At 43.9% G+C, this 26,602-nt stretch overlaps 1 protein-coding gene and 1 pseudogene across 3 annotated transcripts in view; both read left to right on the forward strand.

Annotated features, from left to right (window-relative positions):
- Positions 1-1,217: 1,217 nt before the first annotated feature.
- LOC132238325 (nuclear body protein SP140-like protein) overlaps positions 1,218-26,602 on the forward strand; it is a 67,672-nt gene continuing 42,287 nt past the window's right edge. For 2 of the 3 annotated variants that reach the window (XM_059703474.1, XM_059703475.1), the window contains exons 1-7: positions 1,218-1,336; positions 10,058-10,220; positions 10,674-10,842; positions 14,007-14,090; positions 15,385-15,447; positions 18,961-19,110; positions 19,561-19,644. In XM_059703474.1, coding sequence (XP_059559457.1) covers positions 1,305-1,336; positions 10,058-10,220; positions 10,674-10,842; positions 14,007-14,090; positions 15,385-15,447; positions 18,961-19,110; positions 19,561-19,644 — 745 coding nt within the window. In that variant the 5' untranslated portion in view covers positions 1,218-1,304. The remainder of the gene's footprint in view (positions 1,337-10,057; positions 10,221-10,673; positions 10,843-14,006; positions 14,091-15,384; positions 15,448-18,960; positions 19,111-19,560; positions 19,645-26,602) is intronic. The other variant, XM_059703477.1, reaches the window with a different exon arrangement.
- LOC132239004 (U2 spliceosomal RNA) lies at positions 22,919-23,035 on the forward strand (annotated as a pseudogene).

The following is a 26,602-nucleotide window of genomic DNA, read 5'->3' on the forward strand; positions in this document are numbered from 1 at the left end:
GTAACTTTAACTGGAGCAGCCTCATAATCTGATTCTGACTGCAAAGGTGTAAGAGCCATAGTAATCAGAGTACACAAGGACCAAACTTCATGTCCTATAGGATCTCCATTCTGATGAGCACGCTGTAGCGCATGAACAACCTGTTTCCAAACCTTAAAATTTAACTGATTTCTGCCTGTCATTTCAAACCAATAACACTGCCTTCTTATTTCTCTAGCTAATTTCCTAAAAGTGTCTTGAGACACACTAACCCCAGTGCTTTTAAGCACTGAACGCAGCAGAGTCATATATTGTCGGGGAATTCCCATTACTCTGCCTGGCTTGCCAAAAGTTTTGCATAAACCATCGCAGACTTTTTCCCTTTTGGTCCAGTGCGTTCTCCATACTTACCTTAAGGTCCCACATTCAGGAGCCAAGTATTGAAGGATGTTTAATGAATGAAAGATGCAGAGGTAAGACTAGCACACAGGTGATTGATGCTGGACAGAGGGCTACAGCTAACTCAGGCATGTAACAAACTCTGTACCCTTACTATCACTTTTATTGGGGTTTGGCACATGGTTAGTGCATCAGCAGTTAATCAACTAAATCTTGTTTTGTTCTATATAATTACAATAGCACATTGAAGACAACTTGCATCTGTGCCCTCCCTTTCTGCTCTACACTCACAACTATTTAATCTTATCCTTTCTCAGGAAGGTAAATGTTTCGGGAACTCAAGATTGTGTGCAATCTTGACCCAGCCTGACTCACTTGCAAGTCACACTGTTGTTCCTAATAGAACATTCACTTCTTCTTGGCAGGACTTCAGATCCTTGTTTACAAATGTCCAGCTACAAGCTGCTCCTGGTGAAGCTAAGGAAGCATGTCCCCTGGGTGTTTTCTCTGCCCCCTGTCCCTTTTCAGTCGCTGCCTCTCCTGCTCTCCAGGTTTCCAGGCCCCGTAGCTAGGCTATTTTCCTGTTTTTGGAGTCGTTGCTCAAATAAGAAGACTCCTGGGGGCTGGCCCTGCCCCTCCCCTTGGGTCCTCCTCCCCTTGCCTCCTGGTCCTGACTGTTTCTTTTTGTCCTCCATTCCTGCTGCCACATGTCCTGATGGCTGAGAACTACTGAACTGCGGGGCTGCAGAAGGAGGGAGGCATGTCTGAAAACACTCAGAAAGTTACTTTCACTCCTAATTTCCCCATTTGGGAGGAGCTCTCCCTGGGTGATTGTACACACTTCCTGCTCAGGGCTAGGCAGCCACACTAGATTCAGGCTGGGGACACAGGAGGGCTCCAGGCCCAGAAGGGCCCAGGGCAAGACGATGGCCAGTGAGGGCACCGACCTCAGCACCAGGTCAGTCTCTGTCTCCCTTCCTTTAACTTTCTCTCAGGTTGTGCTGCTGCTTTAATGTCATTAGACATTTGTGTAAACCTTGACCTCACCCTGCTTTAGAAGAACACTCATGTGCAATGTAATGAAATGCAGGAATACATGTGAGGGAATCAGACCTTTAAACTGCAGAGGAACAGCTGCTGGTGTGAGTGCAGCTGCCACAACCCACAGGAATCTTGTCTTACAGCTACTCCTCAGCTGTGGGCCACCTGGACTCAGCTGTTGTTATTTTCTCATGATCTCTGAACCCTCTCATTTCCCTTGGGACCCCTCTGCCTTCACCTAGGTTCTTTTCAAAGAGAGTACTTTAGAAAATATAAAATTCTGGGTGCCTTGGTCTCGTACCTGAACTAGAGACGGGTCAGTGCCAGGCCTAGTCCCATCTCTGGCTGGGGCTCTGGACTCTCCCTCCAGGGATCTTGATCTAAGGGAGTAAGAGAAAAAGAAAAGGACATGACATGAAAGACTAGCGCAGGTTGAGTATTTTCATCTGCACTTTGAGTTTCTGCTCTGTAATGGGTTATACCTCTAACAAGGCAAAGGCCAGAAATCCTATCCTTTTCTCTAGTAAGTACTTAATATGTTTAACCTTTTTTAATAGAAAAGAATTACATTTTACATTCTTGCTCATAAAATTTCAAATGACATGCAAGTGTGCAGAGGGGAAAGTCCCCTTCACTTGCCACCTGCCTGAAGCTGTCAGTCCTGGCCCTGTTGAGTGTTGTGGGCACAGCCTTCCACGTCTCTTTCTCTGCGTTCACACATGTAACTGATTGTCCTAATATATAATTTGTGTTTTGTTTTTTAACAAAGAGGATTATATTGTATATGCTATTTTGCATTGTTAATTATTTAAATAGTGAAAATATTGAACTTTTTCACATTAATGAACATACAGATCTCCTCCATTCTTTTTAAAAGCTGCATACTACTCCATGGAATCAATAAGCCCTAATGTTTTTTCATTTTCTTTTTTTATTGCTTAAAATATTACAAAGAGTAGTACATTTGTCTCCTTTTTTTTTTCCCCTTGACCTTCCCCCAGCTTCCCCTACCCACTCCCAGTGTCTTGTGTCCATTGGTTATGCTTATATGCATGCATACAAGTCCTTTGGTTGATCTCTTACCCCCCGCCCCAAGACTCCCCAGCCTTCCTGCTGCAGTTTGACAATCTGTTTAATGCTGCTCTGCCTTTGAATCTATTTTTGTTCATCAGTTTATAATGGTCTTTATTATACATAAATGAGTGAGATCGTGTATTTTCTTTCACTGACTGGCTTATTTCACTTAGCATAATGCTCTCCAGTTCCATCCATGCTGTTGCAAATGGTAAGAATTCCTTCTTTTTTAGAGCAGCATAGTATTCCATTGTGTATATGTACCACAGTTTTCTAATCCACTCATCTGCTGATGGGCACTTAGGTTGTTTCCAAATCTTAGCTATGGTAAATTTCGCTGCTATGAACATAGAGATGGATATATCCTTTCTGATTGGTGTTTCTGGTTTCTTGGGATATATTCCTAGAAGTGGGATCAGTGGGTCAAATGGGAGTTCCATTTTTTTTTTAAATATATTTTATTGATTTTTTACAGAGAGGAAGGGAGAGGGATAGAGAGTTAGAAACATCGATGAGAGAGAAACATCGATCAGCTGCCTCCTGCACATCTCCCATTGGAGACGTGCCCGCAACCCAGGTACATGCCCTTGACCGGAATCGAACTTGGGACCTTTCAGTCCGCAGGCTGATGCTCTATCCACTGAGCCAAACCGGTTTCGGCAGGGGAGTTCCATTTTTAACTTTTTGAGGAAACTCCATACTGTCTTCCATAGTGGCTGCACCAGTCTGCATTCCCACCAGAAGTGCATGAGTGTTCCTTTTTCTCCGCATCCTCTCCAGCACTTGTCGTTTTTTGATTTGTTGATGACAGCCATTCTGACAGGTGTGAAATGGTACCACATTGTTGTTTTGATTTGCATCTCTCGGATGATTAGTGACTTTGAGCATGTTTTCATATGTCTCTTGTCTTTCTGAATGTCCTCTTTTGAAAAGTGCCTATTTAGGTCCTTTGCCCATTTATTGATTGGATTGTTTATCTTCCTTTTGTATGAGTTCCTTATAAATGTTGGAGATTAAACCCTTATCAGTGATAACATTGGCAAATATGTTCTCCCATGCAGTGGGCTTTCTTGTTGTTTTGTTGATAGTTTCTTTTGCTGTGCAAAAGCTTTTTATTTTGATGTAGTCCCATTTGTTTATTTTCTCTTTAGCTTCCAATGCCCTAGGAGCTGTATTGATGAAGAAATTGCTTCAGCATATGTCTGAGATTTTGTTGCCTTTGGATTCCTCTAGTATTTTTATGGTTTTGTACCACAGTTTTTTAATCCACTTATCTGCTGATGGGCACTTAGGCTGTTTCCAAATCTTAACTATTGCAAATTGTGCTGCTAAGAACAAAGGGGTGCATATGTCCTTTCTGATTGGTGTTTCTTATTTTATTTTATTTTTTAAAAAATATATTTTATTGGTTTTTTACATAGAGGAAGGGAGAGGGATAGAGAGCCAGAAATAATGGTAAGAGAGAAACATCAATCAGCTGCCTCCTGCACACCCCCCACTGGGGATGTGCCCACAACCAAGGTACATGCCCTTGACCGGAATTGAACCTGGGACCCTTCAGTCCACAGGCCGACACTCTATCCACTGAGCCAAACCAACCAGGGCGGTGTTTCTTATTTCTTGAGATATATTCCTAAGAAGTGGGATTACTGGGTCAAATGGGAGTCCCATTTTTAATATTTTGAGGAAAGTCCATACTGTTTTCCACAGTAATATGCCATAATTTTTAAATCATTCTCTTCCATTGACAGATACTTAGGTCATTTCAACAAGCTGTGGGTATTTCTCTTTTTTGCATGTATATACACTAGAGGCCCGATGCACAAAATTCGTGCAAGAGTAGGTCTTCCTTCTCCTGGCTGCCGGCACTGGCTTCCCTCTGGAACCTGGGACCCAGGCTTCCCTCCAGCCCTGGCTTTGTCCAGAAGGACATCTGGAATGATGTCCAGAATGATGTCTGGTCTAATTAGCATATTACTCTTTTATTATTATAGATATATGAATTTGTCTTGTGTCAGTAACCAAAAAATCAAATTGTTGAGGCAACGAATACTAATGCTTATTTACATATTCTGCCAAGCTGCCTTTCTAAGGAACTGAACCAATATATTCTGCTAACAATACCAAATGAGATGAATCATCTCCCAACACCCATTTTCACAGATTCATTTAGTTAATTTGCATTTTCTGATTACATGGGAGATGGAGGTATTTTGTGTCTATTGGTTATTTAAATTGCCTCTTAGGTGAGTTGCTGGCTTATTTATTGCCAGTGCTATTAGTTGAAGTGATTGTCTTTTCTTTGATGATAAAGGAGGGTTTGTTAAATATTCTGAAAGTTATAAATTTACTTTCCTTTTCTTTAATTTTGTTTATGGTGACTTCTACTTATAAAGCTTGAAATTTGAAGACTTATTATAATATTGATTTTACAAGATAAATATACTCTGGTTATTATGAATAAATAGAAGTGATGCTGAAAGTTACTGGTGAATTCCATGCACACCATCTTCAACCATAGTTCTCGTGTTCTTAAGGTGGCAGCGTCAACTCTACCTTTACTTCAGTGAAAGTTTCTTCTCTACTATCTTCAAAAACGTATTCTTATTTAATTTTGGGACAAAACTATTCTTCCATTGGTGCAACTTTAGCCTTCAGAGGTTTATATGTCCCTAATAAATCTTCTCTTTTACTCTTTACTTTCTTTTGTCTCAAACCTTCCTTCTATATATAAGAGTTATTTAATTTTCAGTCGTTTTTTTGGTTTCTTGTTATATCTAACTAGAGGCCTGGTACACAACATTTGTGCACCTGGGGGGAGAGGAGAAGGAAGTGTTCCTCAGCCCAGACTGTGCCCTTTTGCAGTCCAGAGCCCTCAGGACTCTGATGTCCTTCAGACTCCCGCATTCACCAGCCATGAGCTTGGCCTGTAGCTGAGATGCACTCCCCCTGTGGGAGTGGACTGACCACAGGGGGCAACTCCTGCGCTGAGCGTCTGCCCACTGATGGTCATTGCATGTCATAGCAACAAGTTGTTCCACTGTTCAGTCAATTTGCATATTACCCTTTTATTATATAGGTCTAGAGGCCTGGTGCACAAAAATTTGTGTACTCAGGGGGGAGGGGGCAGTACCTCAGCCCGGCCTGTGCCCTCTCGCAGTCTGTGAACCCTCGGGGGATGACAACCTGCTGGCTTAGGCCTGCTCCCCAGGGGATTGGGCCTAAGCTGGAAATCAGACATCCCTCTGGCAGCCCGGCAGCCCTCGGGGGATGTCCACTTGCCAGCGGGGAGCAGACCTAAGCTGCAGTCAGACATCCTTAGCGCTGCTGAGGAGGTGGGAGAGGCTCCCACCACCGCCACTGTACTGGCAGCCATCAGCCTGGCTTGTGGCTGAGCAGAGCTCCCCCATGTGGGAGTGCACTGACCACCACGGGGCAGCTCCTGCATTGAGCATCTGCCCCCTGGTGGTAAGTGTGTGTCATAGTGACCAGTATTCCCCAGTCGTTCTGCTGTTAGGGTCAGTTTGCATATTACCCTTTTACTATATAGGATAGAGGTCTGGAGCACGGGTGGGGACTGGCTGGTTTGCCCTGAAGGCTGTCCCGGATCAGGGTGGGGGCCCCTCTTGGGTGCCTGGCCAGCCTGGGTGAGGGGCTGATGGCTGTTTGCAGCTGGTCACACCCCCTTCAGGGTGCGGGTCCCCACTGGGGTGCCTGGCCAGCTTGGGTGAGGGGCTGATGGCTGTTTTCAGGATGGCCACACCCCCTTCAGGGTGGGGGTCCCCACTGGGGTGCCTGGCCAGTCTGGGTGAGGGGTTGAGGGCTGTTTTCAGGCTGGCCTGTGACTGAAGCTCCCAGCCTCTCCTTTTTTTCTTTTTTTTTATTCTGAGATTTATTTACCTTCTATAATTGAAACTCTGTTGCCATCACTGGCGCTCCCAGCTCTGAGGTCTCGGCTGGCTCAAAGCAGGTATCTGGGGTTTGTTTAGCTTCTATAATTGAAACTTTGTTGCTTTTGGAGCTGTTTCTTTCGGAGTTTAGAGCTAGGCTGTGGCAGGCGGGGAACCTTGGCTTCCTCCATCACTGGAGCAAGAAACCTCCTGCTCGCTTCAGCTGCATGGCTGCCGGCCACCATCTTTGTTGACAGTTAATTTGCATATCTCGATGATTAACCAGTGGGAAGTGTAGCGGAGGTATGGTTAATTACCCTTTTTCTCTTTTATTAGATAGGATAATTAGTCATTAAAGAAGTACAAATTAAAGCTATTTAAGATACCACATCACACATTAAAATGACTAAAATTGGAAAGGTTATTTCTTATAGACTTTGAAAAACAGTTTGGCAGATACTGTAATGGTTAAACATACTGCTACACAATGACCTTACAATTTCAGTTTTGGCTGTTTCTCAAAGAGTAATGAAAACATCTCGCCACAAAAAGCAGAGCAGCTTTATTTGCACTAGTCCCAAAATGAAATCAATCCAAATGTTCATCAAAAGGAAAACAAATAAGCAAATTGTGGTAAAAACATCCAATGGAGTAGTCTCTACAAAAAAATGGAACAAACTTCTAATTACCCAAAAACATAGATAATGAACAAAAGCAGTTAGACACATAAGTATACACAATGTATTCTATGTAGGAATCCAGTAACAGGCAACATTAACATCCTATCTAATAAAAGAGAAATATGCTAATTGACCATAACCCTGACACCCTTCCCATTGGCTAATCAGCAGGGTATGCAAGTTAACTGCCAACCAAGATGGCGGCCGGCAGCCAGGCAGCTGAAGCGAACAGGAGGCTTGCATGCTCCAGCGATGGAGGAAGCCAAGGTTCCCTGCCTGCTGCAGCCCGGCTCTGAGCTGCAGTCTAAGCAACTATGTTGCAATTATAGAAGCTAAACAAGCTCCAGAGACCTGCTTTCAGCCAGCTTCTGCCTCAGAGCTTAGAGCTGCAGTGATGGCAACAGAGTTTCAATTACAGAAGCCAAACAGACCTAGAAACCTGCTTTCAGCCAGCTTCGGCCTCAGAGCTTAGAGCTGCAGTGATGGCAACAGAGTTTCAATTATAGAAGCCAAATAGACCCAGAACCTGCTTTCAGCCCTCAGAGCTGGAACTGGCTCTCAGCTCCGGTGACAGCCAGAAAAGGTAAATAAATCCCAGAATAAAAAAGAAAAAAAGGAGAGGCCGGGAGCTAAAGTTGCCCTCCAGCCTGAAAAGGGCTCTCAGGCCCTCACCCAGACTGGCCAGGCACCCCAGTGAGGACCCCCACCCTGAAGGGGGTGTGACCAGCTGCAAACAGCCAACATCCCCTCATCCAGGCTGGCCAGGCACCCAAGCGGGACCCCCACCCTGATCCAGGACACCCTTCAGGGCAAACCAGCCGGCCCCCACCCATGCACCCGGCCTCTATCCTATACTACAGGCAGGGCGGGACAGCGTGAGCTGCCATCCGGGCCCCATGTGCAGCCCTGGGCAGTGTGGCATAAGCCCCGCCCCCAGCCGGGACCCCTGTGTGCCACCTGAGTCCCCAGCCGGGAACCCATGCCGCCTAAGCTCCCCCCCCCCCCCCCCCCGCACTGCTAAGCCCCGCCCCCATCCGGGACCCTATGACTATTGGAGAGCAGGAAAGTGCCGCTGGGCCCTGGGTCACTGTGGTGATCCAGCCATCGGTAAGTAGAAAAGTGCGACCTGTAGGCAGCCCCCAGCTGCGCCTGATCCGGGACCAGGAAAGCAAGCCCGGCCTGCAGGCAGCCCCAAACTTTGCCTGCTCCCCAGTTGCCATGGTGATCCGGGAGCAGGAAAGCAAGCCTGGCCTGAGGGCAGCTCCCAGTTGGGCCTGATCTGGGAGCAGGAAAGCAAGCCCAGCCTGAGGGAAGCCCCCAGCTGCGCCTTCTCCCCGGTTGCCATGAGGATCCAGGAGCAGGAAAGCAAGCCTGACCTAAGGGCAGCCCTAAGCTGGGCCTGATACAGGAGCAGGAAAGCCCGGCCTGTGGGCAGCCCCCAGCTGGGCCTGCTCCCTGGTCACCATGGCGATCCAGGAGCAGGAAAGCCCGGCTTGCAAGCAGCACCCCCATCCTGGCCATAGCTCAAGGGAGAGTACAACATGCAGTGGAGGCCAGGAGCCTGAGAGATCAACACAGATGGTCTCCTGCACCAAGCCTCCATGGTGTGGCTGGGGGCAGGCCCCCTGCAGACACACACACACACACACACACACAAACACACACACACACAGTGCCTGCTCTGAGCCTCCAATGTGGTTGGGGGAAGACCCCCAGTGGGGACACACACACACACACACACACACACACAGCAACTGCTTCGAGCCTACGTGGCGCGGCTGGGGGCAGGCCCCAGGAGAGACACATACACACACACGCACACACACACAAACACACACACACACACACACACACGGGATGCCTGCTCCGAGCCTCTGCTGCCAGACTGTGGCCATCAGGAGGACATCCACTGAGGGCTCCCTGACTGAGAGGGGCAGGCTGAGCTGAGGGAACCCCACCCCCCAGTGCACAAATTTCGTGCACCAGGCCTCTAGTACATTGATAAAAGAGCAGCAGTGTTTGCCTCTGAGAAGCTGCCTGGCTCCAGGCCGTCACCTTGTGGGTCAGCGGTTCTCAACCTGTGGATCGTGACCCCTTTGGGGATCAAAAGACCCTTTCACAGGGGCTGCCTAAGACCATCAGAAAACACATATATAATTACATATTGTTTTTGTGATTAATCACTATGCTTTAATTATGTTCAATTTGTAACAATGAAATTGGGGGTCACCACAACATGAGGAACTGTATTAAAGGGTCACGGCATTAGGAAGGTTGAGAACCACTGTTGTGGGTTGTGGGGTTATTCTGCTCTTCACTTTTCAAATGACATGTAGGTATTAAGCACCATGTCTCCCATTCAATTTCTACTGCCTTAAGGATCCCGCAGGGCACACAGTTGATTTCCTGACCGCTGGGAGTATCCTCCACCTACATTCCTTCATTATCATTTTAATAGGGTTTTCAATAAAAGAGAAGACAAATGCTTCTCTTCATCTCCCATCCTACACCAGAAACATTTTCTTGCAGGAATTTGAAGCAATAATGTGACATTATTATTACCTGATGTGTATATGCCTATTGGGTACTTTTCTGGTTTGACAAAAATATGAGTCTTCATAACATTTAGAAATACAAAATGTTGATTAAAATATTGTTATCATAGTAATAAAATGATCAACTAAGAACTAGAATTACAGACTCAGGTTTACAATTAATTTCACTGGAAACAACAGCAATTTCTGAAGTTTAGATGCATAAAAAAACTCACCATATATAACAAAGCAGAGGTAGATTTATAACAACACGAAGCAGAAGTCCCAGAAGAAATGGTGATATTCTTGTGAAATGCTAAATTCATTCTATGTCATTATCAAACCACAACTTTTTAGTTATGAACTAGTTTTATAATGCAGGGTGATATTTCTCTTAACCGCCTCCACTAGCATCTCAGAATCTTGATAACCATTTTCACATGGTACCCCTTCTCCCTAGGACGTCCACAGAAGACCAGGGCATAGACGACAGGCTTAGATACTATATTATATTCAAGCACTTCAAAAGACATAAGGTGGAGATTTCAAGAGCAATAACAAAGGAATTTCCTTTCCTTCAGATTCTTCGTGACCGTGAACTCATCACCAATAAAATGTATGAAGTAAGTGAGGTTTCTTATGTTACAATCACTTAGTAGTCATACAAATATATAACAATTCTAAATTTTACATGAAAAAATACCTATGCGGGAAATTGTAACACATTTACAACAAAATCAATTTCTAGCTATGGCCTGACTAGTTCAATGGTTAGAGCATTTCCCTGAGCTCTGTAGGGTCCCAGGTTTGATTCCTGGTCAAGGGCCCATACCTGGGTTGCAGGTTCCCAGCCCCAGTCAGGACTCCTGTGGGTGGCAACCAGTCAATGTATCTCTCTCTCATCAATGATTTTTTTCTTTCTCCCTCTCCCACTCCCTCCCTCCCTTCCACTCTCTCTGAAAAGCAATGGAAAAAAATATCCTCTGGTGAGGATTAGCAACAACAAAAATCACTTTCTAGGGCTCTTCTGTAACTTGGAAGTCCCTATTTATATTTTCTCCATTTATTATTTTTAGGATTGTCAAGAATCTTGTAGAAACCTGGTCCCTGTACAGAGAGTGGTGTACAATGTGCTCGAAGAACTGGAGAAGACATTTGACGTATCACTCCTGAAAGTATTATTCAGTAAGGACAACAAACAGGAATACCCTGCCTTAAATAACATTTATAAAGGATTTGAAAATGGTAATTAGTTTATTATCTACCTCTTGCTGTACAGGAATAACTTTTTTTGACAAGTATATATTTAGCTCCTACTATGTACCACTCACAGTGCTGGGCAGTAGGGATATAGCAGTTAAGAAAACAGACATATCATGAGCCTCTCAAAGTTTTTGATAAAATGGCTACAATATAAACACCCACCTCCAGGTCTGCTTAACTAGGCATTTAGGGTCACAGGACAACCAGAGCCGTGGTGGCATGAGACCTACTTAGAAAGACAAATGAAAGAAACTCAGCAGCTCAACAGGGCAGCATCAGTTGCTGCTCTTCTGTGGAACCCCTTGCAGCTGTCCACACAGCAGTCCACCAAGGTGACTACCACCCACCACTAGTGACAGCTTAGTTGTGGGATCCATTGTGATTTGGCCATACCATGCCCATGGGAGTCAATGTCTCATGTAACAACTCTATAGTTGTAACTTTCAGGGACCCCACAAAGATGAGCTGAGTTACAAGGGTCATTACATTGAAGGAAGATCATAAATGGCTTATAGTTCACATATAGTCCTTCCTAGTATACATGCAATTTATCTACCTACAGTCACAGGTCATTTTTTACCATAAGCTCAGTGTTGGCCTAGTGCAGTGATCAGCAAACTGGGGCTCGCGAGCCACATGTGGCTCTTTGGCCCCTTGAGTGTGGCCACAAAGTTTCAATCACACTGTACGTGCTCGCCCGCATGTGGTATTTTGTGGAAGAGCCACACTCAAGGGGCCACAGTTTGCCAACCACTGGCCTAGTGACACAGAAGAGAGGCCACCTTCATCAGGTGTCCAGAGTAATAAGCAAGAAATTTAACCCAAAGTCAAATTTGCTCTTAAAGAACAAGAAATGGTTTTATTAACTTTCTTCACAAAGGGTGAAACACACATTAGTCATAGAATCACAAAACCTATTGCTCTCCCAGGGACTACTTTTGATGCTATATAACACTACAGGTATAATTCTTAAGAAGTTATGATTTTCTAAGAAGACATAATTTCTACTTTTTAATGGTACCCAGTTAAGAGAATGCTCTACTGCAGCGGTTCTCAACCTGTGGGTCGTGACCCCTTTGGCGGTCGAATGAACCTTTCACAGGGGTCGCCTAAGACCATCCTGCATATCAGATATTTACATTACGACTCATAATAGTAGCAACATTACAGTTATGAAGTAGCAACGAAAATAATTTTATGATTGGGTCACAACATGAGGAACTATATTTAAAGGGCCAGAACATTGAGAATCATTGCCCTACTGTAGATAGATAGATGATAGATAGATAGATAGATAGATAGATAGATAGATAGATAGATAGATAATTTACTTCCCTGTGCAAACTTTTATATTCCAATGGAAGCTCAATGGAGTTCTCCAGATAAGAGATAGAGGCATTACAAGAAAAATGGTCATATGTTCTAAGAGGGTGGTTGCTATGGGATCAGACATGAGTGTGAAAAGGACTAGTATATCTTCAAAACAAGGACAAATTTGATTTGGCTCAATCAGAGAGTGAGAAGCAGACTGTGGGAGCTAATTCAAGAGAGATAAGTTTGAAGATGATTTTACAACGTTTAGTATATAAAGCTAAGCAATTTGAACTTTATAAGAAGGCAATAAAGAGATACTAAGAGGTTTTTAAACAAGGAAATAGTTTAAAGTAGGTATGAAGCATGTGGCTTATTGAATTGTATCAATAGCGGTCTTATGTAATGAAGAACAAAGTCGTTTTTACAGCAAGTCATTTAGTCAGAAAAGGGATAAAGGAAGTCAAATACCTAGTCACAAATTTCAAGTAAATATTATATTTGTAACAAGGATGTCTTAAGGGTAAGATTGGAATGGCAGTTACCTTTACTACCTACATCTTAGGGTCTCTGATCCTCTCCATGGAGTTCGGGAACTTCCCTCCCCAGGGCCTCGCACCCAAATCACATGCCTCGGTTTCTAGGGTTCCCCATTCTGGGGTGTCCCACATGTACACCCGCAGCTGCCCACCTGCCTCTGAAGAAGGCTGCAGCTTCCAACTCCCATATTCTGCTGCCTATGCTACAGGCCAACAACCCAAAATTCAAGAAGCTAAAGGTTGTGGTTTGAGGTGTGACACTCTCCTGCTGCCTGGACCCCACCTTCGTCCATTCAAAGATCTGCTCGAACCCTCATCAGAACATCTGACCATAGGTTACTTTCACCATTTCTGGCTTTAAGCCCTATGTTCTCCTCCTATCTTCCACCTGATTTTTCCTGGATTTATAGCCATGTCCTGGAATGACAAAGCATCCGTGGTTCCCACAGTCTTGTTCATCTACCAACCAATGGGCATGGTCCCAATAGGAACTCCCATTATCAGCCTAGGGTAGCCTTCATTTCCTTCCACAGTGCCTCATCCTCCCTGGACTCCCCATAGACACTCACACCCAGACTTCTTGGTTTATGTACTTCCTCCTTACATTTATTGTGTCATCTACATGCAGGGGCCCTAGGTTAGTGCTCTAGTCCCACCTCACTGCAGCCTCCTGTGCCCCTGGTTCAGGAATCTGGAGGCATCCTCCAGTGCTAAAATATTCATTCCCTGCTTGCAGGTTCAGTGTCCTTCCTTTATTTCTGAAATCAATCCCCCAGGAGGTCTGTCTAATTCCACCAGTGTCCTCTGGTCTATCTCTTTGGGAAAAACTCATCCTCCCTGACCCAATTAAGTCCAACCCTACTCATCTCCAGGCCCATCTTTAAAGCTGTTGGGCTTTATCTTCATCACAAGGATCTCTCTAGGATCCTAGTCCTTCTACTGAGAAACCCCTCTGTTTCTTCCTTATACTTGAAAAAGTTCAGAAAACACACTTAACTTCCAGTATTTATTTTGATATTTTCTTTCCCAACCCTATGATTTTTTTTACTACTATGTTTTCACAATTCCTTTATACTGACATTTGAATGGCTACGTTCTGTGTGCAAAATATAAATAGTTGCTTGTTGGGGGTTCTTTTTTCTGTCCCAGCAATGATGGAGAACTTTACCATGAGGATGGGGACCCAATGAGCTCTGAGTGAACCAAGGGCTAGAAATTCTTAAACATATAAATTTGAGATGATGTCCCTGGTCTCTGATGGAAATCTCTAAGTGCCTTTTCTCTCCATCCTCTCAGCAATCCGTGAGAACATTTGTTTCCAAGAAAATGATGGAGAAGAGAGTTTGGAGAACCCTAACACCCAAATAAGTCTTGAACAAGGTGATTGCAAACATAAAACAAAATTGCAAACTGATTCTTATCTAAAGTGGAAAGGAGAATGGGAGATGGGCTCTGAGTCCTGATGGAATTTGGGAATCAGAGACGAATGGTTGAGGAGCATGGAGAAGGCAGGGAGCGCTGTTTTTATGAGCATCTTACCAGAGACTGATCCAGGAGAAGGAACTATGACAAGATACCCTTGGCTCAATAAACAAGACAAAGGAGCAGGAACCCAATGTGTCAGTAAACCAGATGTAAAGACAATGCTAACCTGGAAGTAGTTGTGATTTAGAGAGATCCTGTAGGAGAAGATCAGTGTGAAGCTATATAGGGTTAGGAACTATGGACCCAGGTCAACATCACAGAGGAGATCCTTGATAATGACAGAAGGGACTGATTCAAATGTGGGGGATGCTGTTCAAGAGCAGGAATATTCAAGGAGATGGGCAGTAATAGAAAGAAGAGAGGAAATGTGCATATTTTGAGAGAAGAAGAAGGAGGGGAAATGAAAGACAGAAGAAAGGGGTAAAGGACACAATAAAACAACCATATTACTAAGAGCTCACTTATAGACTATTTACTCTGACAGTTGTGGACTTAGTGCTCCCAGCCGCCATTAGAAGTTAATATTGCAATATGTACTCTTTCTGCAATTAGGAGACTAAAATCTATGTGTAGTTGGCTGCTTGTATGTGTAGTTGGACTGAGGTCAAATGAGCAAGATGAACCCAGGCATTCTTAACCCTGCACACACCCAGATAATCTCATGGAAAAGCCGGAAGCATGAAACAAAAATAGGGAAATATATGCAGAGAGAAACACAGAAAGAAGAATACTAGGAGCTGGAAAGAGTACAGGAGAATCAGACACTAAACCTCATGAAAAGGCCAACAAGACAGAGAAACAGACATGGGGAGGGAGGGTATGGTGCAAAGAGGGGTGCAATGAAGCACCAGGACTTTGTAGGAACTACAGCAAGGCCACCAGTCAGGGGCAGCTGTGGGAACAAAAACAGGTTCACTATGGCCATGGGTGACATGAAAAGCCATTGCCAGTCACCTAAGGTGCTCATGGAAAATACTTAGTGAGATGGACTGGCCAAGGTGCTTTCAGTCCAAAGCAGGACTTAGGTCTGACAATAAGAGTGAGGTGGAATCCTCCAGGTCCAGATGGGCTCTATTGATACCTGGGTGGAGGGGGAGGGGGGGCATCCTCAAGTCCTACTTTATAAAGATTAAAGGGGAATTAGGGGAGAATGACATTTCTGAAATAAACTTCTCATTTTTCCCCCCAGGCACTGGTGAAAACTCATATCAAAGCCTGGCCTGGAACTGCTCACATCTCTCAAATTACAATGGTTTGTTCCTGTTGACTGTTCTATGACCCTTTGCAGTTCTTGTCCCATCTGGCAGGTGCTATGGTGGGAGGGCTGCTTCTTTTTAGTAATGATCACCCAAAATTGTCCATCTTGGCTTCTGCAATTTCTCTAAGGATTTAGATAACAGAGTCTTCATTTTTCTGGTTGCCTGGGAGAGTCACTCCTTCCTTATTCCTGAAATGCACTTGCTGCCAGCTCCTGACAACCTGGGCCTGGACCTATTGCCCATGCACCTGGCTTCACAGTGTTCTGCCTCTGTCTTGGTTGAATCTGGCTGCAGCCTTGCTTTGACATCACATCCAGCTGTGGCCAGCACTGTAGCAAGGGTGGTGAGGTAGGGGTAATAAGTGTGTTCCTCCTGGGCCAGGGTCTCTTACCTGTTGGGTCCCTCACCATGGACGCCATGTGCCTCCCGAGCAAACCCTCTCCCATCATCTCTGGAGCAGCAGGCCTGGAGCTGCCCTCCAAACACCTGACCAGCCTCCAAAAAATGGTTTGGTAATTTAGCAACCAGTAGCCACTGTTTAAACTCTTGACCTTCCCTTAATCTATAACACTCTTAATAATGGTATTAAATAATTTAAAATATTGTAAATTTAAGATATTAATCAAAAAGAGTTAATTTTCTAATCAGTTACAATATCTCTTATAGTGATATAGGCAATATTTTATTTAATCTTCTCAAACACTTAAAATGATGGTATATCACCCTGACCAGTGTGGCTCAGTTGGTTGGAACATCATCCTGTACATGGAAAGGTAGAGGGTTCAATTCCCTGGCAGGGCATATACCTAGGTTGCCAGTTCAGTTCCCAATTGAGGCACATACAGGAGGCAACCAATTTCTTTCTCAATCTCTCTCTCTCTCTCTCTCTCTCTCTCTCTCTCTCTCTCTCTTTCTCTCCCTTTTTTTCTCTAAAATTACTGAATATGTCCTCAGGTGAGGATTAAAAAAATACAATGATGGTGTATCAACCACATTTTTCAGAGTACAAAGAATGAACTGAGACTTTGGCTATTTGTGCAAGTTCAGCCACTGAGACTAGGGATAGACCTCTCCTTAGGGCGGTGTCAGAACAGGAAGTCTGTTGACCCATGGCTGGCTTAAATTCTGCCCTCTGGCCTTGGGAAGTGGATTTCCCTCTTTGTCCCTTTGTTTCATCATCTATAAAATGGAGGTGATAACAGTACCTACTTCACAGGGTGATGGATTTTTTTCTTAATTTCTTTATTGATTGAGGTATTACATATGTGTCCTTATCCCCCAGGGTGATGGATTTTAAACAAGTTATGTGATGTAAATTATTCACAATCATGCCTGGTACCTCATCAGTGTTCCATGCATATGTTAATATCACTATGTTTAATGATCATTATTATTTGTATCTAGTGCCAGAGTCTAAGCTTTTAACTACTACAGTAAACTGGGATATTTGGAAAAGCAGTGATAACAGTAATACCAACCTCAGGCCCCGGAAAATAAATTGAGGGCCTCAGATTCTGTACCCTAGAGCCCACTAGTCTATAAGAAGATTCATGTGTTTGTTGCATAACTCTCCTTTGGAAATGAGTGACAGGGAGAAGATTCAGGAAAATTCACTATGGAAGGCATTGCAATGTAGCTTCCAGTGGGAAGTGTTATTTAAGAAAGGATATTCAAATTAGCAATATATTTTTATAAAAGAAAAACTTCTCAGAGTTATTTTTGAAAGCATAGTTATACTTTTAGAAAATCATATTTACTCAAAAAGTTTAATTTAAAAATATCTTTTAAAGTATATGAATCCATGTTAGCCACGTAGCCACTGGTCCTGCTGGTGGGAATAGGAAGGGTGAAAGGAAAGAATTGTGAGGAGTAATGAGCAGGGAAGGGGTTCTGTGTGTGTGTGCATGTGCGCATGTGTGTGCGCGCATGTGTGTGTGTGTGTGTGTGTGTGTGTGTGTGTGTAGGATGTGGGGAAGGATGCAATGACATTATGACTCCCAATGGGGTCTGAGAGCAAACCTGCTTGGAAATAAAATCCCAGAGCATCGTAATGATTGGGAACAATGTATACTAGTATAAAGAGAGGAATTTCATTTCAAATTTCAAAGATAAATTTTAAAAGTTCTTAAATTTTTAAATAAAAATAAAGAGAGGGATTTCAACCTACAACCCAAATGATGCACAATAAGCAGGGATGGTTGACTGCGATATGCACAGGCGAGGGAAGGGCTGTGTCTCATGCTTATCACCCCAGGAGGAGGCTCTAAGGAACTGTAGATGTGGCATTAAAATGCACCAGGGCCGAAACCAGTTTGGCTCAGTGGATAGAGCGTCGACCTGTGGACTGAAAGGTCCCAGGTTCGATTCCGGTCAAGGGCATGTACCTGGGTTGCAGGCACATCCCCAGTAGGAGATGTGCAGGAGGCAGCTGATGAATGTTTCTCTGTCATCGATGTTTCTAACTCTCTATCTCTCTCCCTTCCTCTCTGTAAAAAATCAATAAAATATATTTTAAAAAAAAATGCCCTGACTGGTTTGGCTCAGTGGATAAAGCGTCGGCCTGCGGACTCAAGGGTCCCAGGTTCGATTCCGGTCAAGGGCATGTACCTGGGTTGCGGGCACATCCCCAGTGGGGAGTGTGCAGGAGGCAGCTGATCGGTGTTTCTCTCATCGATGTTTCTAACTCTCTATCCCTCTCCCTTCCTCTCTGTAAAAAAATCAATAAAATATATTAAAAATAAATAAATAAATAAAAATAAAATAAATAAAATAAAATGCACCAGGATTCACATTCTGTATTAAAATTAGGGGAATTATGATTAAATCATACTTTACATAAATAACTTTGCTTAGAAAATAGCACTAAATGAAAAAATCCAAACTGCACTGAAAAAAATATTTACCAGTTCATACAACTATTGAGGTTGGTAAGAATGGAGTGGGATGGGTCAATGGAATCAATAATGAACCAAAGAGGCTCACCATAGGGAAGAGTGTGCACTGGTCCTGGGTGGTTTACTCGGGGATTCATTCCTTATGGGCTTCTGCTCAGCTCTGCCCTCTATCTCTGGCCACAGACCCCTGCGGCTTTGCTTGCTAGGTCTCTTGCTACATCTTCCTGCTGGATTCCTAAACTGGGAGACACCAGCAAGGCAGTGGAGAGTAGAAGCAAGGGGGAAGCATGGTATTTCCCCATCATTTTCTTGGGCAGCAATGCTCTTAATAGCTGCATCTTCCATGACTCTACCTCCCACCAAGCAGGCCAGCCATGGTCCAGCTTCTACCTACCCAGTGACTTGACACATGAGTTCACCCTTGGTCCCTCCCATAGCTTCTTGTTGACTATTCTTCAATTTGGAATTGTCAGCTCTACCACCAGATGTATAACTAATCCCCTGGATTAAATTCCCTCTGCTCCAAAGGCTTAGAGAGCTTTATATTTTCCTGTTGGACCCTGATTGATGCTCAAAGCAAATAAAATAACTACTAATCAAAATGTGGTTTAGGTACATCCTCACCTGAAAATGGACTGTCAGAGCACCATCGTGAAAGAGGACAGATAAATGTGAATGAAACAGTTACAACCAGTAACAATAATGATGCACTAGAAAGCCAACAAGCGAATGAACAATGTGCCCAAGAGACTGAGTCAGCAGGTAAGCCTGAATGGCTGGGTTTGGTGAATGTGGAGAGGCCAAGGGGCATTTGCTGATGGCAGAGAATGAAGTAAGGTAAGACTCAAGGAGACATTCATTAACAAAAAGAGGGCAATCACACAGACACACAGAGTGCAGAAATGGATCCTGATATATTGATAGGAGAGACCTGGAGAAAAAGAGAAATACTAAGATAAGAGACAAAGGGAGAAGAGCTGCAGAGCCTCACTGGGGAAGATAGACAGAAACAAAAGTCAAAATAGGTCAAGGAGAGTTTTACCGTGGAATCAACGAAACACAAACAATTCCACTGAGTGAAAGTGGCAATATATGCAGTCAGGCCCTAAGTAGGAACAGGAGAAGAAAAGAGAAGCTAGAAAGGTGCAACAAAATGGTAATAGGCAGAGGAAGGCTCAGTGGGACCTCAGCTGTTGTCTTTTTTTATTTCAGAGTCCTACGAACAAGTACCCATCCAAGGAAATAATGGAAATGCAAGACTAGAGATGCCCAGCCCATTGCCCTCTGATGAAGAAAGTAATTACCTACCTTACCATTGATCTAAGTATATCTTTGCTTTTCTATGAGAGCAAAAGCTTTCCTTTGTTCTCCCATAGTAGCCATCTCCCCCAACCACCTAAACACCAGGCAAGACACACAGCCTTGTGCACAGCCTCTAGCTGTTTTTAACAGGGGGAAAGGCCAGGGAGTAAGAGAACTCAGCTCTTTGATAAAGGGTCATCCCTGGAGGAAAATGCAATGAGAGAAACTATAGAGAAGGTGGACTGGGAACACCAAACAACAATGTATAAAAGTGAGATAGAGTTCACATAAATTGACATGGAATCCAACCAGTGCCATGTTGTGGAGTTGGTAAAAAGAAATAAGCTGCACTTCACTTTTAGAATGTATAACAGAAACATGGAAGTCATGGGTAATGCTGCTGTTATATCTTCAACTAAGGAAGCCCAGGTGAAGGACCTTTAAAATGAAGTGGCAGGTGGAGGGATTTTATGCAGTGCACAAAATCACAGGGGACAACTTTGGTGATGATTTGAATGCTTGAGATAAGGAAAATATATGGAAAGACAAAATTGATACAGAAGATGCATACACAAGTCCCATTACCTATTAAAAACCAGGGGTAGAATGGGAGAAAGCAGGAACCAAACAGAGAATGTAGGAACTAAAATATCAGCTAGGGGATAGCAGGGCTAGGTCTAGAATGAGGCAAGAGAAACCAGAGGTGACAGATAAAGAGGATCTCACTCAGCACCTTCTTCTGTCCTGAACACCTCATTTGCATCACCTTAGACCCTGCTGAGCCCTGAAGGAAAGACATAAAAATGTGAAGGAAAGGAATATGAAGAAATAAAGACACAGAAGGAAATGAATGCCAGTACATAGAAAAACTGAGGGAGACACAAAAGAAACTATGTAAAGAATGAGTAAAGGGGAAAACCAAGATGGTGGCATAGGTAAACACCAGAGTTTGCTGCCTCGAACAACCACTTCAAAAATACAACTAAAAGACAAAACGGACATCATTCAGAACCACAGGAAGGCTGGCTGAGTGGAAATTCTACAACTAGAAGGAAAGAGAAAAGCATACCGAGACTCAGAGAAGGCACAGTACGAAAGTAAAATACTAAGGTACAGAGGCACACACGGAGCGGGCTGGTGGCTGAGGGCACAGTTGTTGTTATCAATAGGGAGGGAGTCTCAGGCTCTGAGCTCCAGTTCCAGGTGAGTCTCTGGGGACCCAGACTCATACGGGAGAAGCGGGACTGTCTGGCATCATTCGGAACTCGAGGGCAGCTTTCTCTCGGAGGGGCTTGCAGCAATTACTGGAACATTGAGAAGCGGAGCCTCTGAGGGCAGGACTGAGAGCAGCCATAACAGCTAGCCCCGCCATGTTTATCCCGTGGGACCCGCCCCACCCAAGCCCTGCAGGGAGGCTTTTGCTGGATAGCCTCGGGCAGAGGCTAGATTAGCACCTCCCTAGAGATCCAGGAGCCAGTGTACCCAGAGGTCAGAGTGGGAACATCCAATTTGCAGCTCCATGGAACCATAAAGGACACATGCAGGGGGCAGACTCAGTGAGCACCAAAGCCCCATTGAAGCAAGTCTTGCCCAGGAGGCGTGTCTCCAGCACAGAAGTTCTCCCACTGCAGACACAGCTCATTCTCACAGCCAGTTGGCCTGGAGGTCAATTTCTCCCAGTGATACCTACAACAATCAAGGCTTAACTACAACAAGACTGTGCACAAAGCCCACAAGGGGGTGCACCAAGAGTGTCCTCCTCAGGTAATTGGGGAGGCTGAACCACTGGACCCTAGAGGACACTTAGCACAGAAAACCACTTTATCAACACAGGGAAGCATAAAAAATGCAGAGACAAAGAAACAGGACACAAATGACAGAAATGGAGGAAAGCAAAGTACTGGATATAGAGTTCAAAACCACACTTTTAAGGTCTTTCAATAATTTTCTAGAAACTGCCAATAAACTTAATGAGACCTACAAAAAATCTAATGAGACCCTCGAGGTTATGATAAAGGACCAACTAGAAATTAAGCATACACTGACTGAAATAAAGAATATTATACAGACACCCAACAGCAGACCAGAGGAGCACAAGAATCAAGTCAACGATTTGAAATACAAAGAAGCAAAAAACACCCAACCGGAAAAGCAAAATGAAAAAAGAATCCAAAAATGTGAAGATAGTGGAAGGAACCTCTGGGACAGCTTCAAGCATACCAACATCCGAATTATAGGGGTGCCAGAAGAAAAGAGAGAGCAAGATATTGAAAACCTATTTGAAGAAATAATGACAGAAAACTTCTTCTACCTGGTGAAAGAAATAGACTTACAAGTCCAGGAAGCGCAGAGAACCCCAAACAAAAGGAATCTAAAGAGGACCACACCAAGACACATCATAATTAAAATGCCAAGAGCAAAAGACAAAGAGAGAATCTTAAAAGCAGCAAGAGATAGAAAGTCAGTTACCTACAAGGGAGTACCCCTAGGACTGTCAGCTGATTTCTCAACAGAAACTTTGCAGGCCAGAAGAGAGTGGCAAGAAATATTCAAAGTGATGAATAGCAAGGACCTACAACCAAGATTACTTTATCCAGCAAAGTTATCATTCAGAATTGAAGGTCAGAAAAAGTGGTTCACAGATAAGAAAAACCTAAAGGAGTTCATCACCACCAAACCAGTATTATATGAAATGCTGAAAGGTAACCTTTAAGAAGAGGAAGAAGAAGAAAAAGGTAAAGAATTTGTTATATGAATAACAAATACACATCTATCAACAAGTGAATCTGAAAATCAAGTGAATAATCTGAACAGAATGAACTGGTGATTATAATAGAACCAGGGGCATAGAAAGGGAGTGGACTGACTATTCTTGGGGGGGAAAGGGGTGAGGGGGATGCAGGAAGAGACTGGACAAAAATCGTGCACCTATGGATGAGGACAGTGGGTGGGGAGTGAGAGAGGAGGGTGGGGTGGGAACTGGGTGGAGGGGAGTTATGGGGGGGGGGAAAGAAGAACAAATATAATAATCTGAACAATAAAGATTTAATTAATAAGAAAAAAAGAATGAGTAAAGAACAATGAATAAAAAACTGGTAAAGAGATGACCAAATAAAGAGAGAGAGCAGACAAATCAAGATATTGTTTTATTTGAGATACAGTCATAGGTTAAAAGACTCAACGGGCTCTTCATAATACCATTGAGAAGTTAAAGTGTCCACAATGATCAAAAGGGCCCTGGAACATTCTCAGATAAAATAGGCCTCCTATTGCTTCTTGGCCTTTTGACTAAGATCTGGTGTAGTATCTATTTTTATCAGTTTAGTATCTGATACATCCTCTCTCTGAGGACAGTGTTTTGTGGGGTTGTATGGTGTCACCCCAATGAATTCAATTTAAAAAGATAAATTTTTTAAAATGGCCTCTTTCCAGATATCTCATTCTTTCCATGGCTTCAGTCATCATTTATGATCTATTGATTTCCAAACACACATCTCCAGCCCAGACCTGTCACCTATGCTTATTTGATCAAGTGCCTGAAGCTCTTGATGGGAAGATCTAATGAACATCTCTACTGGAGGCTATATCAGTTATCTACTGCTGAGTGGCAAACAGTTCCAAAATGTAGTGGATTAAAACAACCATGATTTTATTTGCCACTTCTGTCAATTCCAACTTTTACAAATCTCCTCCAACCTTTCCATTTTTTCCATACCCAGCACACTACTCTAATCCAGACCCCCTTCACTTCTCACTTCAGTATATGAACAGTCTCCTGCTGGGCTCCTTTTTCCTATCTTGCTCCTTTCAGATCCATTCTTCACACTTCAGCTCAATGGATCTTTCAAAAATTCAAACAAGGTCTTATGGCTCTACTTTAAAACCCAATACCATCTTGTGGCCCTCAGTATTAGGTCAATACTGCTTGCTGTGGGGATTACAGGACACTTACCACAGCTTCATATTTCCCCTTCCTTCATGCCACCTTCCCACTGAAAAAAACTCCATTTAGTTACTTGAATTTTCCAAGCTCTCACAACTAAATCTCTACCTTTACACATGCTTTTGGAAAACAGTTTCGTATAATCTTTTAATGGTTTTATTTTTATTTTTATTTTTATTTTATTTTTTTACAGCTTTAAAATAATATAGATATGAGATTCAAATTCAACCTGTGGGTGTAATTATTCAGTGCTGGGGTCCCACCCCAGCAGGTCCAGGGGTCCCCAAAGGTGTGGATGGAGTCGGCGAAGAAGGAATGACACGGAGACAGTGTTCAGTTGATCAGCAGCATAGCCAGGATCTCTAGCCAAGTTCTGGTCAGGATCTCCAGCGAAGTTCTGGTTAGGATCTCCAGCCAGGTTCTGTGTCCATGTTCTCTTGATAGGTTCTTCAGCCAGGTTCTTCAGGTTCTCCAGCCAGGTTCTGTAGCCATATTCCCTTGCTAGGTTCTCCAGCCAGGTTCAGTCACCAGGTCCTAGTCAGGTTCTCTTTCCATGTTCTATCCAGGTTCTGTAGCCAGGTTCTGTCTCTAGGTTCTGTGGCCAGTTTCTGTCCAGGATCTTTTGCCATATTCTCTCGCTAGGTTCTGTCTCTAGGTTCTGTCTCCAGTTTCTGTCCAGGATCTTTTGCCATGTTCTCTCCAATGAAGTTCTTCTGTCTCTAGGTTCTGTGTCTAGGTTCTGTGTCGGTTTTATTTTTTGATGGATAATTTATATTATGGAATACTGTACAGCAGTGAAAATAAGTATTCAAAGTAAATACAAATAACTTTAACACACATAATGTTGAAAAAATAAGTCAAATCCCCACAACTAAATGGCAGAGAGGCAGAGACATAGAGAAGACATGATTTCATTTATACAAATTTATATAAAATATAGAACTGACAAACTTAATTATTTGTGATATTGAAAGTCAAAGTGATGGTTAACTTAAGATTGGTGGGAACAGTTAGTGACAGTCATCACTAAGAGGCTTCTGGAGTGTTGTCAATCTTCTATTACTTGACCAAAGTTATAGTTACTCAGATATGCTTCCTCTATAACAGTGGTTCTCAACCTTCCTAATGCCATGACCCTTTAATACAGTTCCTCATGTTGTGGTGACCTCCAATTTCATTGTTACAAATTGAACATAATTAAAGCATAGTAATTAATCACAAAAACAATATGTAATTATATATGTGTTTTCCGATGGTCTTAGGCAACCCTGTGAAAGGGTCATTCGACCCCCAAAGGGATCGCTACCCACAGGTGAGAACCGCTGCTCTACAATAATTCAAAATACCTGATTTACCCATTTTTATCTATGTATGTTTACAGCGATTATTATTATTTTTGAAAAAGCAAAAAAAAAATCATCATCATCAAATGAGAAAAGTGAGTAAAAACAAAAAACAATGATAGTTAAGAGATGCATAAAGGAAAGACAACTGAGAACCAAGATGGTGGCATGAGGTATAGACCTGTACATGCTGCCTCCCACAGCAACATTGAAACTACCAACTATAAGACAAAATAGTTATTATCCAGAACCATGGAAAAGCTGGCCCAGTGGAAGTTCTACAACTGGAAGGAAAAAAAGAAGCGCATTGAGACTGAGTAGGAGATGCAGAGGCACCAAGAACAGAGGTACAGAATCGTGCACCAGATGGGCTGCAACTGGATGCTCGGTTTTTTTCAATCCGAAGGGGAAACAAACTCTCGAATCCACTGAGCTGGTTTGGGGTGGGATTCTGAGGTCCCAGACCCCTACGGGGAGAGGCGGGATGGCCTTGCAGTGGGTCAGAGAGTGAGGGTGGCTTTCTGGCGGAGCTGCTCGCCGGCACTCGGGGACGAAGGGGACGCGGAGTCGTGGAGACACTGATGACAACCATTGCTGTCTGCTCTGCCCTGGCGATTCTCTGAGACCCCCGCCCTACTCAATTTACATCCCCGCCCAAGCTGTGCCAGTGGCACAAAAGGAACCACCTGCCCTTTTGCAGCCTAACCCAACAAACTGCAGATTTCAACTCCTTGCATCCATAAGGGACACACTCAAGAAGCAGAATCGGGTTCAGAGGAAGCCGGAGCCAGACCCAGCTGGGCTGGCGACATGGAATCGCTGTACTAGCAAACGCACAACCAGGTCCACCAGATCCAGTCTCACATGGGACGCCAGGAGATGGCAGACAAGCAGTCTGTGCACTTAGTAGAAAATGAAATCCAAGCAAGCATACCAGATATTCAGCCAGCTAGAAGCCCCCTGTGAGGCTGCGACGGCCCCTGTGAGACTGCGTGAGGCTGCAACAGCCCCTGTGAGGCTGCATGAGGCTGCGACGGCCCTTGTGAGGCTGCATGAGGCTACGACGGCCCCTTCGAGGCTGCACAGCCCCTGGGAAGCCGGTGGAACTGTGCAAGCTGCCCAGATGACTTTGTCGATGGCCCGTGAACCAGCTCACAACCCCAAGCACAACAATCACCCGAAGGGCGAGAGGGGCGAGAGCAGCTGTAGTGTTGCTTTCTCCTCACTTCTGGTAACGAAATCCTCATTTTAAACATACAAGGATACATTATTTTAAAAAGCCGTTACATGGCTCCATACCCTTAGTAGAGCATGAACAAGTCTTGAGAGATCTTCCCAAACACAGGGACACGTTGCAGATGGAAATAGCTACATATTCCATGACCTTTGACCCAGCGACAAAAAGCATACACCTATGGATGAGGACAGTGGGGGGTTAAGGGCAGAGGGTGGGGTGGGAACTGGGTGGAGGGGAGCTATGGGGGGGGGAAGGGGAACAACTGTAATAATCTGAACAATAAAGATTTATTTAATAAAAAAAAATAATAAAGGAAAGACTGAGTTGAGCAGCTAAAAGGAGAGGGATGGGGGTAACTTTCCCTAGGGTGGAATTACAGGGAGAAGGGCTTGTTGATTGTAGTGAGGGTGCCCTCTCCCTTTGTGGGAG

The sequence above is a fragment of the Myotis daubentonii genome, chromosome 7 (genome assembly GCF_963259705.1).
Source record: "Myotis daubentonii chromosome 7, mMyoDau2.1, whole genome shotgun sequence".
NCBI classification, from domain to species: Eukaryota; Metazoa; Chordata; class Mammalia; order Chiroptera; family Vespertilionidae; genus Myotis; species Myotis daubentonii.